Source organism: Thermochaetoides thermophila (assembly GCF_000221225.1).
Source record: "Thermochaetoides thermophila DSM 1495 unplaced genomic scaffold scf7180000011816, whole genome shotgun sequence".
NCBI classification, from domain to species: domain Eukaryota; kingdom Fungi; phylum Ascomycota; class Sordariomycetes; order Sordariales; family Chaetomiaceae; genus Thermochaetoides; species Thermochaetoides thermophila.
In genome coordinates this window covers 2,884,899-2,902,187 of record NW_006383032.1, presented here as the reverse complement: position 1 = coordinate 2,902,187, position 17,289 = coordinate 2,884,899, and the positions used below count along the sequence as shown (strand labels likewise).

The 17,289-nt window shown below is 53.2% G+C and overlaps 6 protein-coding genes across 6 annotated transcripts; 2 read left to right on the top strand and 4 right to left on the bottom strand.

Moving 5' to 3' along the window:
• Window positions 1-1,369: 1,369 nt before the first annotated feature.
• On the top strand, window positions 1,370-5,912 carry CTHT_0028820 (putative nucleotide exchange factor; the record flags this gene model as incomplete). The annotated part of the gene is made up of 3 exons (XM_006693275.1): window positions 1,370-1,796; window positions 1,873-2,208; window positions 2,494-5,912. The coding sequence occupies 3 exons, from the start codon at window positions 1,370-1,372 to the stop codon at window positions 5,910-5,912; spliced, it is 4,182 nt and encodes a 1,393-aa protein (XP_006693338.1).
• A 1,127-nt stretch (window positions 5,913-7,039) lies between these two features.
• CTHT_0028810 (putative signal recognition particle protein) lies at window positions 7,040-9,145 on the bottom strand (the record flags this gene model as incomplete). Its single annotated transcript, XM_006693274.1, has 2 exons — window positions 7,040-8,303; window positions 8,361-9,145. 2 exons carry the CDS (start codon window positions 9,143-9,145, stop codon window positions 7,040-7,042), a joined length of 2,049 nt encoding a protein of 682 aa, XP_006693337.1.
• A 1,732-nt stretch (window positions 9,146-10,877) lies between these two features.
• Window positions 10,878-12,057, top strand: CTHT_0028800 (uncharacterized protein; the record flags this gene model as incomplete). Its single annotated transcript, XM_006693273.1, has 5 exons — window positions 10,878-11,113; window positions 11,183-11,222; window positions 11,284-11,408; window positions 11,467-11,978; window positions 12,026-12,057. The coding sequence occupies 5 exons, from the start codon at window positions 10,878-10,880 to the stop codon at window positions 12,055-12,057; spliced, it is 945 nt and encodes a 314-aa protein (XP_006693336.1).
• Window positions 12,058-12,255: 198 nt separating this feature from the next.
• Window positions 12,256-12,785, bottom strand: CTHT_0028790 (uncharacterized protein; the record flags this gene model as incomplete). Its single annotated transcript, XM_006693272.1, has 2 exons — window positions 12,256-12,723; window positions 12,771-12,785. The coding sequence occupies 2 exons, from the start codon at window positions 12,783-12,785 to the stop codon at window positions 12,256-12,258; spliced, it is 483 nt and encodes a 160-aa protein (XP_006693335.1).
• Window positions 12,786-14,399: 1,614 nt separating this feature from the next.
• On the bottom strand, window positions 14,400-15,514 carry CTHT_0028780 (40S ribosomal protein eS1; the record flags this gene model as incomplete). Its single annotated transcript, XM_006693271.1, has 5 exons — window positions 14,400-14,540; window positions 14,616-15,117; window positions 15,225-15,250; window positions 15,315-15,399; window positions 15,501-15,514. 5 exons carry the CDS (start codon window positions 15,512-15,514, stop codon window positions 14,400-14,402), a joined length of 768 nt encoding a protein of 255 aa, XP_006693334.1.
• A 1,124-nt stretch (window positions 15,515-16,638) lies between these two features.
• Window positions 16,639-17,115, bottom strand: CTHT_0028770 (uncharacterized protein; the record flags this gene model as incomplete). Its single annotated transcript, XM_006693270.1, has 2 exons — window positions 16,639-16,730; window positions 16,797-17,115. 2 exons carry the CDS (start codon window positions 17,113-17,115, stop codon window positions 16,639-16,641), a joined length of 411 nt encoding a protein of 136 aa, XP_006693333.1.
• Between the last annotated feature and the right edge of the window lie 174 nt (window positions 17,116-17,289).

The following is a 17,289-nucleotide window of genomic DNA, read 5'->3' as shown; positions in this document are numbered from 1 at the left end:
TTGTCGCTCCAGGCTGAAGATGCTTCGTAAAGGAGTAGTAGTCTGCATGGGCCATGGTGCTTGACTTTATCTTATGGCCATATAGTATGACGTCTGTAATAATCTGTCTGGGAATGCTTCCTGGAGTTTTGGATCACCCTACTTACCCACCTCTACCAACGTACAGTAATGGTTTCAAACTAGATTTATTGGATTTTGAGAGCATCGGCTAGGGAGGACAGGGAGAAAATGGGCGTTAATGGTGCATGTGTTTCCGAGTAGTGTCTGTACGCACAATACATTCATATGCTACACTGCTCCATACACTACTGGACAGCCCTTCATGTCAACGAACCGCGACAATATTTTTAGGATATGGCCCAGCTAATGTCCTCACAGTACGGTTCACTTATAGACGTGTAGCCATGTTGCATCTCGTGATGATCAGCCGTGCAAACCGCGAGTGCACTATCTCGAGATTCCCGAGCCTCGCAATTTATCATTGTGGAGAACCAACAGTTGCAGCGCAGGGGATGTACAAACATGGGCCTGCAGGCGAGTGGGGCCTCATGGCTGATTGGCCGCCCAAAAGGGCCTAGCGGAGAAAGATGGGGGCAGCCGGGCTCAGCTTGGAAGGAGCTGATCCAGCCGACCCAGTCCTGAGCCAGTGCCGGCCAGTCTTGGGCTCCTAGGCACCTGGGTCTTGATCGGTCCTTGGCTCCTTGCACAGTCCTAGGCGCACTGGGGTCCACTAAAGCCCACAGCAACCCACTTCCCACGCTTCCAGGTCCCCCTGCCTTGGGTTTGGTTTGGTTTTGGTAGCAAGCAACTGCTCGCAAGGCACTGCACTTCCCTTGGCGCTTCAACTGACCTGACGGCGTCCTCCAACGTCCCTCCATCACCGTCCCTCCACCACAGCGATCGCAGCGACTGCCCCCAGCTCCTGCTCCCCGAATCTGCCCGCCAGCCTGCTCGCCGTGCATCTTCCCGCGCAATCGTTGACGGCTCGCACGCGATCCCATTGCCCATTGCCCATTGCCGCTGTGGCGCCGCTCTGTCCAACTTTGCTCGCGACCTGCGCGACCTTAATTCATTCGTTTTCTCTCCTTGTACCATCTGCTAAAACACTCGACAAGTCCCGGCCGCACGAGACAGCCCCCCCCTCCCTCTCTCCGTCCGCGCGAAACGGCCGATTGGACGAGTCTGCCCGCCAGCCAAGTTCCGGTTATTTACGCATACACATTTGCATTCACAGTCAAGTAGTCAAGGCACGCCTACAGTCTGAGTGTCTGAGTGTTTGAGTGTTTTGAGAACAAAGTTTGTCGCCGCGCAGTGTTTCTGCCCATTTCTGCGTCCCGATGGATTATGTCAATCGAAGCTGTCTATGATCATGCCCTTCTTACGACGTCGCGGCCATCTGGCCAGCGAGACCGACATGCGGCGCCACTCGCTGCTCGACAGCTTTACCGCATCCGCGTCCGCGTCCAAACTTCCCCAAGTTCGAGCCGAGCCCAGCACTGAGTCGCCAGCTCTGCCCTCCGTTTCCGAAGATTCCCAAGCCCCCAAAACGCCGACTCAGATGGCTCCCCTCTCTTCGTCGGCCCTTCCCCGAGACAGCCTTTCAGCCGCTTCCAGCCATGCTGTCCCATCTATTGTTGAGCCATCCGCGAACGGTCACTCGCACAGCCCCGACGACACAGCACAGAAACATCGACGTTTTTCCATGCTGAGGTTCCGTAATGCGTCAGATTCTCAGCTTGCGGCGAAGGCCAAGCTGCATGCTGCGGCGACAGAGAAGGCCCCTCCCGTGCCACGTCGTATGTCCCCCTTCTTGCCGTCCGGCTCCCCGTTCCTCAGCACAGCATGGACGAAGCTAACAATCTGGGACTACAGCTCCCGAAATCATCACCACTGCTCCAACCTTCACTTCCATAGCTCCGAAAAAGAGGCCTTCTCGTATGAATTTTGCAGCACGCCTACGCCGTTCCGGGGAGCTGCCCAGAGCCGACCAGTTGGAAGAGTCGCACGATAAACTCACTTTGAAAGTCCCTGAAGAGGGATCCAACAGCACTCAGAGCACTCAGAGCACTCCGACCGATGAGCTTTCTGCACATGAGCCTGCCCCTCCGGCATACGGAGATGAGCACTCAACAACGTTGGCAATACCTGCTAACAGGTTATCCGAGTCATCAAGGTCGGATGCCAGTTCGGGCGATAGGATCTATGGGAGTACAACAACGACTACTCACACAATTCAGACCACTACTACTTTTTTTCGGCTTCCTCGCAGGAAGCATAAGCAATCTGAGCCTTTGTTTCCAATTGCCCATCTCCAAAAGAGCAAACAGTCTTTCACTGAAGACTCGAACTTTTCCAGCGCATCTGTGATCCCGTCGACTCCGGGCTCCCCTGAGCAACATTCTGCTGATCATTCACGAAGCCTGCCAACTCCGATTCCTTCCAGGGTGCCGTCAAGAGACGGTGTCAAAACGCCACCCCCTCAAAATCAAGCAGGAACCTTACTTCCCAAGCCCTCGTCACCCGCTACGGCTCTGTTTAGACCCGCCTCGAGGCATTCTGGCCATTCCTCGCCAAGCCGGACTCAATCGCATAGGAGGGGTAGGTCCTCGACTATGAGTTCGCTGGGAAGGAATTCGCCAAGGGAATCTGTGGATGATCATTTGGCCCCGCCAACTACCAGAACGTCCATGTCCACGAGCCGCAAGAGTTTTGGCGACCTCCTAGGGCTGAATCGACTTCGGAATAACGGGGACTTGGCACCATCCCGTCAAGGGACGCTAACTCCCGCGACGCCCGCATCCAACGCCTCGAAGAACAACTCTCTTCAGTTACCGAGGGATTCGTTTGTCCTTCCGGAGCGTCGCGATGATGACACACCTGCTAAGTATCTCGAGCGCTTGCTAGCAGTAGTCAGTCGGAGCGTGGTAGCAGCTGCACTTTCCAAAAGTAACGAGCCTTTTTCGCTTGCCGTTCTGCGGAGTTATATGCGCGGATTTAAGTTCTTCGGTGACCCCATGGATATGGCGTTGCGTAAGCTGCTGATGGAGGCAGAGCTCCCCAAGGAGACGCAACAGATCGACCGGTTTGTGCAGGCGTTTGCCAACAGGTATCATGAGTGTAACCCGGGAATTTATTCGTCCCCGGACCAGGCATACTTCATTGCATTCTCACTCCTGATCCTTCACACAGACGTTTTCAATAAGAACAACAAGCACAAAATGCAAAAGGCCGATTACCTAAAGAATACCCGAGGAGAAGGTATCTTCGATGATATCCTCGAGGTCTTCTATGATAACATTACATATACCCCTTTCATCCACGTCGAAGACGAGTTCGATATCAACGGCGAGCGAATCGTTACCCAAAAGGCACGGAAGAAGTTGCTCTTTCCGAGTGGGCACCCCGATTCGGCCAAGAAGATTCTGAAGGAGCCCGTTGATCCATATGCGCTCATTATTGAAAACAGGTTGGACTTGCTTAGGCCAAATTTGAAGGACGTGATGCAACTCGACGACCCTTATTCATACCTGGGAACCGCTAAGAGTCTTAACGTGAAGGATCTCCAGAAAACCTTTTTCAAGACGGGCGTATTGCAGATAGTATCTGCAAGATCCCGTCCAGATGCTTTCATGACGGACAAGACAACTAACAACCCCGACGCGGCTCATCCTGGCATTGTAGATATCAAAATAACGAAGGTCGGGTTGTTGTGGCGGAAAGATACCAAGAAGAAAAAGACTCGGTCGCCCTGGCAAGAATGGGGTGCCATCCTTACCGGCGCTCAGCTCTACTTCTTCCGGAATACTGCATGGGTCAAGCATTTGATGCACCAACAGAAGGACCATATTAAGAAGGGCCACGATGGTGATCCATGCATATTTAAGCCACCCTTGGATCAGTTCAAACCAGATGCTTTGATGTCGACAGACGGCGCGGTCGCTCTGATGGACTCGAGTTACACCAAGCACAAGCACGCCTTCCTTTATGTCAGGCATGGAGGACTCGAGGAGGTCCTCCTTGCAGAAGATGAGGATGATATGAACGACTGGCTTGCTAAACTCAACTATGCTGCTGCCTTCAGGACATCCGGTGTCCGTATGCGTGGTGTCATCGGCGGAAACTACGATGGTCAGTCGCGGCGGGCCCTTCGAGCCTCGGCTAGCGATAATGTCCAAATCATCCGGACACCATCCGGCGAGGTGACAGTCACACGCAGCCGGATAGACCACAAAATGGCCCAAGATATCCTGGCGGCCCGGCGAGAGATCATGCGGCAAAAGATCCAAGACTACAACGAGAAGCTCAAGGAGGCCGAGACGACGCTTGAACTTCAGCTGCGGAACGCCAGACATCTCCAGATTCTTGCCCCCATCTCTCAAAAGACGCGTGAGCAGATGCTGCTGTCTGCTGCGCGCATGGCTGCGCAAGTAAAATGGACTCGGATGGAAATTTGGAAGCTCAAGTGCCACCGAGATATTCTGCAACTGGATTTAGAGGATGAGCGGCAATCCCTGGGTCTCCCACCTGACCCGAAGACGGACTTGGCCTTAAAGCCCATCACAAGGGAAGATTCTAAGGTCACCCAAAAGCCTCCTCCATCGCCTACTCACGCCACATTAACAGAGAGCCCCAGCACGGCTACCGCAAACTCAGAGGAGGACGTAACTTCGCCAGTCACCGGAACATTCCAGACCCCTCCTGCCAGCGCAACGGAGATCCATAATACCCGGGAGGAGTTGCCAGGCATGTCCTTTGACCATCTTCATCGCAGAAAGGGATCGGTGTCAACAATCCTTACCTCTCAAGCTTCGCCCCCGATGACGCCACTGCAGAATGAGATCAGACTGGCTGAGTCTCCGAAAAAGCCCGCCGAGTTTGATCAGCATGATGATGTTGATGCCAACGAACGTGACTTGCTGGAACAGGCAGGTCTGCTCGAGCCTGAGATCTCGAGGACGTCAGAACATAAGGGCCCTGGTAGCGAGTTGGAGGAGACGCCTGAGCGACGCAGGCGTGGTTCAACTGGCGCTGTTGGAGACCGCAGCGAGCGTAGCAAGATCCGGCGGAGTTTGCAGAGAACGCTGCGCGAGGGTGCCGGGCATATCTCTCATCACCGCCATCGCAAGGGCAAGGAATCAATTTCGAATTCCTCCATTACGGAGGAAGCCAACCGTGATGCACCTGCCGACTCTCTTCCTCGTAGCTCCGGTTCTTTTGTGGTGCACGGCAAGAAAGCCTCTGTCGTTACCCTCGGCAACGAGCTCCAGATCCAGGGCCTCACAGCCGAGGACCGCATTCGCCAGCGGATGCACCGCGATGACGCTTCGAGCGGTCGGATAGGGCCAGCTGAAAGCAGCGATTTCCAGTCGGTGCTCACTACACGAGCTACCTCTGAACGTGAACATCGCGAATCAGCTGCCAGCGCCAGTACGGCGACAGCGAGGAGCTTCCGTGAGCTTCATAGGAAGTACTCGACTGCCAGAGCCGGTGGTGGAAATAGCCTGGTCGTTCCTTCAGATGAGGACAGCGATGCGGCGGTCAGCTTTTCCGACGGTCGACGCACACCGCTCCCTCCGATCGAACATGAGGAGGAGGATCTGCCGGTGCAGTCTCAACAAGAGCTCTCAACCGACACGGTTGTTCCTGCCGATGCTGATGCAGGCGAATACCGGTCTCAATATCGCGACCCGAGCCCTTCGCCTAGTCGGGAGGAGCGCAATACAGTGTTCTTCACCCCTGATCCGCCGGCAACCCCGGTTGATGAGGAGCCGAAGAAGCTAGAGGCCAAGTTGAAGGAGCAGGAACAGCAGCAGGGCCAGGGGCAAAGTCAGGAGGAGGATCAGAAGAAGGAGGGACAGGAGAAGCCTTCAAACCGACTGCCAAGTCCTCCCCTGCAGGCTGTCAAAGCTTGAAAAGACAGTTTGGATTTATATTTTGAGGGCGCTGTTAGGTGCCAACGCAAGACGGACCGTCGGCCGTTCCACTTGCATGCCTTGAGCAGGCCAGCTACATTTCCTCTGATTTTTCTTTCGCCAACTGATTTGTCTTGATGGCCTTTATCGCATTAAGCGATTATGACTGACTCCATTCCTTCCCCCCCCCCCTCTGATTTTTTTTACCATGCTTCCATCCCTTCTTTTACAACGTTGTAATGCGTCTACACTATTTTTACATACTACATTTGTAATCCTTGCTGCGGATTGCGCGCGGAGCCATTCCCTCTCATGTGTTCTTTCCCTTTGGTTCGGCTTATTACAAGCTGTGTACCAAACATTCCCCTCCTTTGGCTGTGTTATTTAGGTTTCCTTAGGGTTGTGCATCGTTATATTCCGTATTTGTCTAACGATCTCGAAGAAGAAAAGAAGCAGGCAGGCAGGTTAAGGAGGTCAAAGCAGGTTTTCAGCAGGCAGGTTAAAGCTGGTAAAGAAGAATAGAAATGGATTGGGTTGTTTTTGTGGGTTCAGGTGCTGTTTTGATCTTGGGTTGATGTTGTGTCTTGTTTGGTTTGCTCGACGGAATAGGACTTGATCCTTTTCCATGATGATAACGTTCACTCTCTTTTGTCTTCTGTTGTTCTTGTTTACTTACTTGTCTAAGGGCACTCGGGTATGGTTCTAGAGCTACCCACGTCGACTGCTTGTTCCATGCTGCCGGCCGTTGGGTTCTGTGGGTTATAGTTGCGAGGATCAAAAGCGAGTACTGTTGGCGGTGCAACATGGGAGGGTTGTTGTGTGCAGCTTTCTGTGTTGGTTTCGTGACTGACTTGCGAGGGTTGTGGCTTCACGAAGCAGGTGGCAGCGCTAGGATATCTCTATGATTATCATTAACCCTTGAAGAGGATGGTCCGGTAGTAGAGAAGTGCTTTGTGGTAGTACAACTTAAAAATAAAATGCGAATCCTCCTGTCCAGCCGCCTCGGTGATTCGGACTTGATAATGACATACCAAATGACTCGCACTGAATCATAGCTTTCCCATAATTCCGGTTTAAATTCATATCTAAGATCCATCTATCTTTGGACTTCTCCATCCCCAGACCCTTCATTTCTTCCCCTTCTTCTTTTTTTTCCCAACCCCCCCACCTCCAGAAGGTGCTTTCTCCACCTTGACGGACCCCGCGCCTGCCACCAACTCGAGTGTCTCATGCTCCTCGCGCACTATACCGCCCTGCATCGTCGCCTCAGCGGCCCGCCCGCGTTTGCCCTTCTTGCCCTTGGGCGGCTTGTAGTAGCTGCGGTCGCGCATCGGCAGCCAGCGCTCTGGATCGGGTTTTTTGTCCGGGTCGTACGACTTGGGAAGCTTGCGCTTGCGCCGCTTCTTGGTTGCTGTTTGCTGTGATGGCTGCTGCTTCTGTACAGCTGGAACATCGGCCTCGGCCAGCGTTCGCTTCTTGCCCCTCGTGGGCTGGGCCACGGGCAGTGGGGCAGCGACACCGGCTGCGAGGAGAGCCTGGACGTCGACGTTCGCGGTTACTTCGTCCGCCGATGGGAGGACGTCGAGGTAAGGCTTCGCCTTCTCTATATCGGTCGTTGCAAAGCTAGCCACTATACCTGCTTGGACGACGGGGTCGTTCGGTCGAGCCGCAATGAGGTGAGAGAAAGCTTCACCCGCGGCAGCCAGATCCGCTGGGTGAGATGAGCGGAGCAGCTCAATGCCGGCTGCGCGCAGAAGGTCGATACCCGGGCCAGGGGCGCCAAGATCAGTCTTTTTCTGCCAGTGGACAGCTGCCTTCGCGAGCTCGCTGCGGATGGAGGAGTAGCGGCCCTGGATCCGGTAGAGAGAGACAGCAAGGGCAACGAGGCCAGGGGCAAATCTCACATCTGCATGATCGGGTGTGTTGGCAGTCTCGAGGCGCTTGAAAAAGGCCTCAAGGAGGTTGACAGCAGCGGCAGGGTTTTCGAGCTGGACGTAGAACTGAATGGCAGTGAGAAGCAGACCTACATCGTCCGGTCTTGACTTGAGCAGGGGAAGAATGTGCCGCAGAGCTTCCTTGCCAGTCTTTAGTTGACTGGCGGCAGCAGCACCAAGGACACCGAGATCGACGTTGGATTTCGAGAGCGATGGAACTGGCTGCTGGGACAGAAACTTAGAAGCTGCCCTCTCAACACCCTCAAACTTTTGAGCTTGGAGGTTCAGGACGCTCTTGTTGTGTTTAAGCACCGAGTCTTGGTACTCGAAGAGCCGATCGTTGCCCTTAATCTCAGGTATTAACTCTGACAGTCGTTGCGCCAGGTATGGATTGATTTCCCCTCGAAGGAAGAGAGCATTCGTTTGTGCCACAACCTTGGTTGAAGACTCCCCGATTCTCGAAGAAGACTGTCAGACCATGTCTTTGGAAGTTCGGTTGGGACAAAGCACTTACTCCTTGAAGTCTAATGACTTTTGAAGGGCTGCCGCTTCCTCAAATCTGCCAAGTTGGGTAAAAACGTATGCCTGTTGGACGATGATTGGCACCAACTCTGCCTTCTTCTCCTCCTCGCTCAAGTCTTCGGTGGTCTCACAGAGGTCTCTCGAGCGCTTAAGCAACACAGCAGCCTGCTCGAATTCTCCCCGTGAAATGCAGCCGCAAGCTGCATTGTACGCGGTCTCAAAAGCCTCTAGATCCTCTCCAGCTGGCTTCTTCTCCTCCTCAGGCACAGCCCAGCTCTTTCCCTGCCATTGAAGCTGGGCATTGGTGGCGGCCAGGTTGATACGCAGGTCGTTTTCCTCGCCGTACTTCGCGTCCTCGTCGTTGGCGGACAGTTCGTGATAAATAGCAGCGGCTTGGTCGAACTTCTCGGCACGGTAGGCCACCTGGCCGGCAACATGCTTGAGACCCCTCTTCACCCTGCCCGCAACGGGGCCAGCTGCCCTCAGAACCACCTCGGCACCCGCTAGATCGCCGGTCTTGTATAGGGCGTAGGCCTTTTCGAACATGCACTGCTTCTCGAGGGCATCGCCGCCCTCGGCGATGGCGCGCAGGGCGTCGTCATAGCGGTCGAGCTTCAGGAGTGCGACCACGCGTGCGTGTTGGACTGCGGCCAGGTCGGGACCGTTGCCCTTTGCAGCGCGTATAGCGGCACTTGCGAGGTCAAGAGCTTGGGCATGGTCGTCAATCGAGGCGCTGCGGAGGAGCGAATTGAGTGCCACGATGGCGGGTTCTGCCATGATGGCGGTGGTAGAGGGGCGGAGTGTCGTGTACTCGGGGTCTTCGTCGTCGTCGCTGACTTGTGCATTCCCAGCCTTCTCCGTCCGTGGGAGAACCGGCTCCGGGTATCTTAGGTCTTTTCGGGGTACACACACGTGCTCCTCTCTAGTGTGGACTGAGGTCCTGGGTGTGGATCAAGGGATGTCGTGTGCTGCTGACTGCAACCTGGGTTGCCTTGCTTGGTTGTCAAGTTCAAACCCTGAAGCCAAACTCAAAGCCAGCAACTGTAGCCTCACCACAGCCTGGTGCAGCGGGCAGCGGACAGTGGGCAGTGGTGTCCTAAGCACAGCGAACTGAGCAATGCGGTGAGCCGTGACAAATTGCGGGGCATGTCAAAGGCTGTGGGGCAAGATACCCTAAATTGAGAAAATAGTGGGGCAAGCATGGGTGAGGTTCCTCGCTTTCCCCTGCCGATCAAATCGCAAGCGCTTTGAATCATCATTATTCATCCTGAGATGTCAGTTCATTGTCAGTCGTCATTCTCACTTATTTGCACAGAGCCACCGCCATGCCAATTCTTCTGACTGTTATGGATTGACGTGCCGCATGTATACATCTAGAAGCATGAGAACAAGCATCTTTTTCCTATGGCGCGGATTGTTCTGCAGTTCTTGCTGCCTTTGAACTACATGAACCTGGGCGAATATTGGAAAACGGACCGAATGCAGCCACTTCAGAATCAAGGTACAGTTCTGATCGTATCCCTCAATAACAAGTGCAATTCAATGCATTTGACTGTTTGGGAAGACTTTGTCAGGAGTGTATCATTGGTGTCTTTCGTTGCTTTCCAGGACCCGAAGTCCTCGAAGCTCTTGTTCTTGTTTTTGACCATCTGAAGACTAGATCGTGTAAGAATCCCGTAACCGTCGATGTAAAAAACGGGAGCTCAATGATTTCAGGACAGATGGGGATCAACACAATTATTATTCTTGAAGCAACCGATTGCATCAGATTAATGGCTCAAGACGATCAGTCTTCCTCTTTCTCCCCATTTCTAACCAAGCTCTGTGGTTCATGAAGATAGATGATCTTATAATCTCTAACAGAAATTTACATTCCAATATAGGAAGGTTAACTCGGGCAAGTTAACCAATCAGTTATGTGGCGAGACAGCGGTACTTAGGATACAGGTAGGCTCTGTCGGTTGCCAGAGCAGAGAGTGTATAAGTTAGCTCGATGTACAATGGTATTTCTATTCAAGATGTCAGGCCATCACTGAGAAGCAGTTATATTCTACCTATAGGGCTTGGTAAGTTGGATGATTGGGGGTTGGGTAGTTCCAAGGCGGCAGATAAAGTGCCCAGGGTGGTTTTCGCTAAGTCTTCTTCAGGGCTGAGTTCATGGGAAGTAAGAAGCATTTTCAAATTTCCATCCACGTCTTGTGTGTCTATCAGAAGAAGAATCCTTGATTGTTAGCTCTAACGCAACCCCCTGATTGTTTCCAAGTCGACCATCTCTGAAAGTAAACAGATGACCTAGGTGGCCCGTGCGTATCAGTTGAGAAATTTCACGGAGTGGCGGATCGAAACTCTCACAACTCCGTTTTATTCATTGCGCTCACTGAAATTTTGAGATCAGCTTCAGTTTCCCAGTAATTTTTCATTCCTTTCCGGGGGTTTGCTGTCAGGACTTCACACTTGACACTATTGGTGCTGTATTCATTCTTTAACCTTGGTACTTCAATCTTTGAAAATGTTGGGTATCACTTCGCTCAGATGTGCGTTCCAGCGCACAACCGGGCCTTTGCCCCTGAACGCCCATCGCTTCATGGCGGCTGTGTCAACAACAGCAACGAAATCTGTGTCTACGGTTCCTCTCGCTTATGACTTGCATGTTCCCGCGAAGCCTGTTTCTGATGAGAAGACGTCTCCCATCATTGTCATGCATGGTTTGTTCGGGTCCAAGAAGAATAACCGGACCATCAGTAAGTGAGTCTCTACCTCACAAACCTACATTCAGTGAGCCTGATTCTAACACTGGATGTGGTGGTGACACAGAGTCCTTGCGCGTGATTTGGGGCGCTATGTGTACACAGTTGTAAGTGGCTACCACCTGACCACTGCGAACATTGCAACTCCCTGCTAACAGTCAACCTCAGGATCTGCGTAACCACGGTGACTCTCCCCATGACCCCCGTCACGACTACCCATCCATGGCGGCTGATGTGGCCGAGTTCATCCGGCAGCACGACTTGAAGGAGCCCACCCTTCTTGGCCACTCTATGTATGTTTCCCCGTCTCCACCTCCGTCATGACACCTCGCCAACCTCTCCTCCACTCAGGGGTGCCAAAACAGCCATGGCTCTCGCGCTCCAGGAACCCGACTTGGTCGCAAACCTGGTCGCTGTCGACAATGCCCCCGTCGATGCACGACTGGCCTCCGACTTCGCCCGCTACATCCAGGCCATGAAAGAGATCGAGCAGGCCGGCGTGACGCGGCAGGCTGATGCCGACAAGATCCTGGAGCCGTACGAGAAGAACGTCACTATCCGCCAGTTCCTGCTGGGCAACCTGTACCGGCCGCAGCCGCCGGAAGGTGACGGCAAGACCCAGCGCTTCCGCGTGCCCCTGAACATCCTGGGCAAGGCACTCGACCATATGGGTGATTTCCCCTTCAAGAATCCGGATGAGACGCGCTATGCCAAGCCCTCGCTTTTCATTCGCGGAACGAGGAGCAAGTACGTCCCTGATGAGGTGCTACCCGTCATTGGCCAGTTCTTCCCCATGTTTGAGGTGGTTGATATCGATGCTGGTCATTGGGTGATCTCGGAGAATCCGGAAGCATTTAGGCAAGGTAAGTAATGATAACAATCTTTGAATTGCTTCAACTGACTTCAATAGCTGTCATCCGTTTCCTGGAGCCCAAGGATTAGCGGCAGACGGCCAGTAGGCCTTAGGAACAAGGCACCTAGAGACAGACCATTGCGGCAGATGTAGACATAGTTACGATACCCCCTTCACGATTTTGTATAGACATATCATCTATAGACATAGACATGCCATTTGACAAAGAGCTCAATACTCAAAACGCTCGGGTATCATGCCCTTCCAACAACAATGACCCAAACCCCTTAACACAGGCAACTCGGGAGTATCCCCTTACCCTCCCTTATCCTCAAGGTCCCTGGATCCCTCACCAACAGATTTTTTGACATCAGTTCAGCGTCTTGCACAATCTGGTCTACTACTTCGATGAATGGCTTTCGCGAGTTGTCCCCCGTCTTGGCACTGACCTCGCAGAACCCACAGCAACCCCAACGTTCCGCCAGCGCCTGGCCCTCTTCAGTGGTGACCTCGCGTGCACTGGTCTGAAGAATATTCGCGCCCTCGGTTGACGACGACAGCGGCTGCTCGGCCTTGTCAAGCTTAGACCCAACCAGGTATAGTTTGGCGCCCTCGACAGAGTTGTGTCGGGCCTCCTCAAACCACTTGTTCAAGGAGAGAAAACTTGCACGGCTGGATATATCATAGACAATGATGACGCCGAGGGCGCCACGGTAGAAACTTGTGGAGAGTGTCCGGAACCGCTCTTGGCCAGCCTGGGTTATGTTAGATAAGGAGGAGGATGCGAGGACAGGAGACTTACAGTATCAAAGAGCATTATCCGGTAAGGAGTACCTCGAACAATGAGGTTTTTTCTCTATTAGAGAGAGCACCGCAAGTCAGTGCCTACGGTCTACAAGCAATTGTTGTGGTATTCCCTACCATAAAATCAACTCCAACCGTCGGCCGACTCCCGTCCTCGTCGAATTCATTTCGACAGTACCTCAGCAACACTGTAGTGACCAGTTAGCTGACCAGGGGCTTGACGCAAGCCTAGAGACCTAAGCATAGTGATGAATCACCCGGGAACAGGAATACTGACATGCCGACTTCCCGACTCCACTAGGCCCAACCAGCAAGACCTTAAGCGGCGTCAGGTACTCGTCCGAGACAGATATTGACTGCACCCGGTTCATTGTGTTCGAGAGACCAGGAAGGTTAGTTTGGGATATGAATAACTTGGATTGACGTAGAAAAAAAATATCCAGGTCTTTAGACTTTCTGTGGTATGTTTGTAACCCCAAGTCAAAGCAGTGTGAGAAGAACGCAGTCGTAGGTAGGGTAGCTGTAAGGCGATTGAAGGCTGTGTCGTTGTGCCTGATGCTCTGCACGTACACAGACCAATCACACGGTAAGCGCAGCACGTGAGAGTCCAAACGAAAGTTGTTTGAGGATGTCGGAGCTCAAAAACACAGGGCCAGAATTCAAAATTCGGTGGAAAGGAAGCTAATATAAATACGGAGGTTACCAAACTCCCACACTGTTAGTAGTAGTAACTAAAGGAAAGGAGCATGAAAGCATCCCATTGCAACATGGTGTCGTGGAGGAAGGCTGGGACCGAGCACATGTACAGATTCCAGGACACTAGCCATTCTCGAAACGCCGAAACGCTCTCCGCGGTCTGCCACTTGAGTGGGTAAACTAACATTTGCTAAGCACCAAGGTGGAACATCAACACACTGAGCCGGGGGGGCATCACAATAACGTGATCCGCGCCATCAAAAGTTGTGGTAAACGACCGGGCAATTTGCTTTCATAGGCGTTGAAAAGTACCAAAAGCCATAAGTACGTCAGTTGCGCAAAGCAGCCGGGTCTTATGCCACCGCAGGTTGGGGCTGCATTCGAACGTTCCCATGCCAAGACTTCCAACCTCCAATGACGTTATGTGTGAAACGGCTAGGGGAACGGAGAATGCCTTTGGGATCACAGGCTGCGCGCTCATGTGGGCTACAGCTGGCAGAACAAAATTGTTCGAGTCGAAGCATACGGCAAAGGGCTTTGATCACCACAGGCACAGGTTTTTTTCAGTTTGACATGACATTGCTGTACTTCATGATTAGAGAAGCAACCAGTGCCATGCCTCCCGCCCATTCCCCTTCCGATCCCTCATCAAACCCACGAACATCACCAGGCGCTCCCGTTCCGTTTGGTATCGCAGACTGCCCATCCACGAGTGCGTTGTTAGTACTCTCGCTGAGAAATGCTGCCAGCCGTGTCACGGTTTGTTTTGTTATCTTTTTGATTCCGTGCGCTCCGTCTTCGAGACGGAGTGTTCGTTACCTTGACTACTGTGCCATAATACCACGCCAAATGCAACGAAAGCAAGCCCAAAGTCCCAGAGAGGTATTGCTGATGAAAACCCGGCCCAGTGCGTTCCCAATAACAACACCCCTTATACCGACTCGAGGACCTGCTCACGGAACTCGCGCTCAACCTTCTGGCCCGCCTCCTCGCTGGACTCGCCGTGGAGAGCCATGAGGGCACCAAGGTCGAACTTGGGCTGCTTGAGGAGCTTGACCTTGCGGATGTGGACCTACCCTGCATGTTAGCCACCGTCGCCGATCGACCCAAGCAACATTATCCACGCCAAAAACCATGGTCCACGTACGTTCTGGAGGGGGTAAATGCCCTGGGTGGCCTTCTCGATCTCGCGGCCAATAACCTCAGGGATGAGCTTAGAGACGAGCTGGTGGAGGGTGCAGCTGGCAGCCTCGCGCTGGATGATCTCAACCATCTTGCGGCGGATGGCGCGGATTTGAGAAGACTGAGCATAGGTAGTCTTCTTGATCTGGTTGGGCCGGCGCTTGGTGAAGGCGATAGCAAAGAGCCGGAGGAGGTAATGGTCGGTGGTAGTGACAGTGACGTTGGCCTCGATGAGGGTCTGCCACTTGCGGACGAGTGAGCGAAGCTTATCCGTGGTGAAGTCGAGACCGTGGAAGTTGGTCAGGCAGTTCTTGCCCTGGACCTCATCAACACGGAGCTTGATCTTGCGGAAGGCGTGGTCCTCATCCTTCTGGAGGTCTGCCAGGCAGACCTCGAAGATACGGCCCTTGAGGGCATCGTTGGCGTTCTTCAGACCAGTGGTCCGGTTGACCAGAGTCTTGCCGACACTAAGCGTACTGTTAGAAACCTTATCGTCTTCAAGTCTTGAGTCTTGCTGTCGCAGCCTCGATCCAGGACGCATCGCAAAGCGAGACAGGGTGGGGGATTCTCTTACTCCCTAACGGCGAAGGGCGCAGGGGCCTGGAAAATGCAACCATTAGACTTTCGCTCACAATCAACCGTGTCGGGCGCAATCTCGACAAACCTTGATATTGTACCAGTCCTTGCGGGTGAAAGGGTCCTGGACCTTCTTCTTCAGGCCCTTCTTGCCCTTGGACAGTCTCTTGTTCCTACGCGGGACGATCAGCCATCGGAAGTCTACCGGTCGCAAGCGTGTCGTCGCTCGAGAATCTTGCAATTCGTGAAAAAGTCGCTTCGGGACGTAACGTACTTGCCAACAGCCATCTTGACGAGCAGCGATGCCAAAGGCGGACGGGATGTGCTGCTTGGTTAGTATGGGGACCGTTCGATCGAGGTCACGAAATTTGGGGTTTCTCTTCTCGAGTCGAAATTGTGATTTCGTTGTGTGGGCGCAGCCCACCAAGCGGAAAAACTAGAATTGTGGGGCTCAATTTGCCGCACATGATTGGCCGATCGGATCTTAGGGCTCGGAGGTCTGTGCTTCTTAGCATTGACGCGAGGTGGAAGCCTACTCCTCACCAAACTCACGAATGCGCAAGCGCTTTCAGCCTTACGGTCTTATCGCAAGCAGTCTCTTCACATCTCAAACTCAATATCCACAAGATGACTGGTTAGCAATTCGTTTCGTCAGACAGTTGGTCTTGATATGCAAGTCACCTTGGATATGTTTCTTATCGCTCCCAAATACATGTGGCTTGATTGGATATGTCGTAACTCCATCTGAAATCTCGTCGTGATATTGCAGCATTTTATTCACCACCTCCATCATCGTGTATGCGGCTTGGCTGCGTTTGCGTCCTTTGGCTACTTTTCTTCAGCAAATTTCCCAGCGATAAGTCAAGAGACGGTATAAGTACAAATTACAAGGACCTCCCAGTTCCAGTGGGCTGTCAGGGTATCATCATTACTTCCGCTTGCTCCTTCTTTCCCTTTTGGCCTATCCTCACTGGTCGGCCACTACAGGTCGTCTCCTCACTCTTCGCCGCAGTTGTTTAAACTACATGGCTACGGCGCTCCAGAACTCACAGCGAGCATGAAGGTGTGATGCTCGATGTCCGAACCATCCAAAATACCTCCGCTCCTCCGCTTCGCCACAGACAAAAAGAACCCAAAATATCCCAGCCTTCATCCCAGCTTCCATCCGAACGCGGGCCTTCAGCCTCGCTGGCGGACTGGCGTGTCGCCGTAGTGCCGTGGATGTTTCGTCGCTGGAGGTGTTCCGGCTGCGCTACTGCGGCGCCGGGGGCTGCTGAATCTGTGCAGACGGAACTGGCGTGGGCACTTCGGAGTGCTGCTGCTGTTCCGCTGCTTGCGGATGACCTAGAGTATCGCTTTGACCACGGCATGGTAACGCGACTCGTCCTTCCGTCGTACTAACTCGCTCCTCCTCATGGCGACTTTGGCCCATCGTCCTTCTCATCCTCCCGACGACTTGACTCGTACAAGTCAAAGCTGGGGAAGCTGAAGTATCTCGCCTCGACTGTGGCAGCTGTTAGTCTCATCTCATGTCGACGACATTTACAAGTGCTTCAAGAAGGAGACATACATCCTTCATGCATGTCACCGAAGTCTGGCTGGCTGACAGGTGACACTGAGAGATCACTTTGGCGGTCGACGCTGTCAAGCGTGGGGGAACGAGACGGAACAGGCTGAGAGCGAACAATGGGCTCGGACGGCGAGCCGGCGATGATGGCGACCCGGGTCAACAGCTCTGATGCCCTCCGAGTCGGCACTGACGCAATTGCATTCCCCCCAGCAGTTGTTGTGGTGATAGTTGGTACTGTGGCGCTCGCCCGCAGCAGCTTCGATCTCCGGTCTGTCGAGTCACGCCTTTGCAAACGAGCTGCGGCCACAAGTGAAGCCATATTTGATGGTGATGGTATTGTTTTGAGTTGATTGACAGACTATTGAGTCGATCGCGAATTGGCTGTGAGAGTAATTGAGTGTTGTGTGGATAACACTGACAGTCGATATAACTATCGCAGGTTAAGCAATGCGTCTTGGATTAAGGCTGTTCGTTGTTGATGACGGGTGTTGGT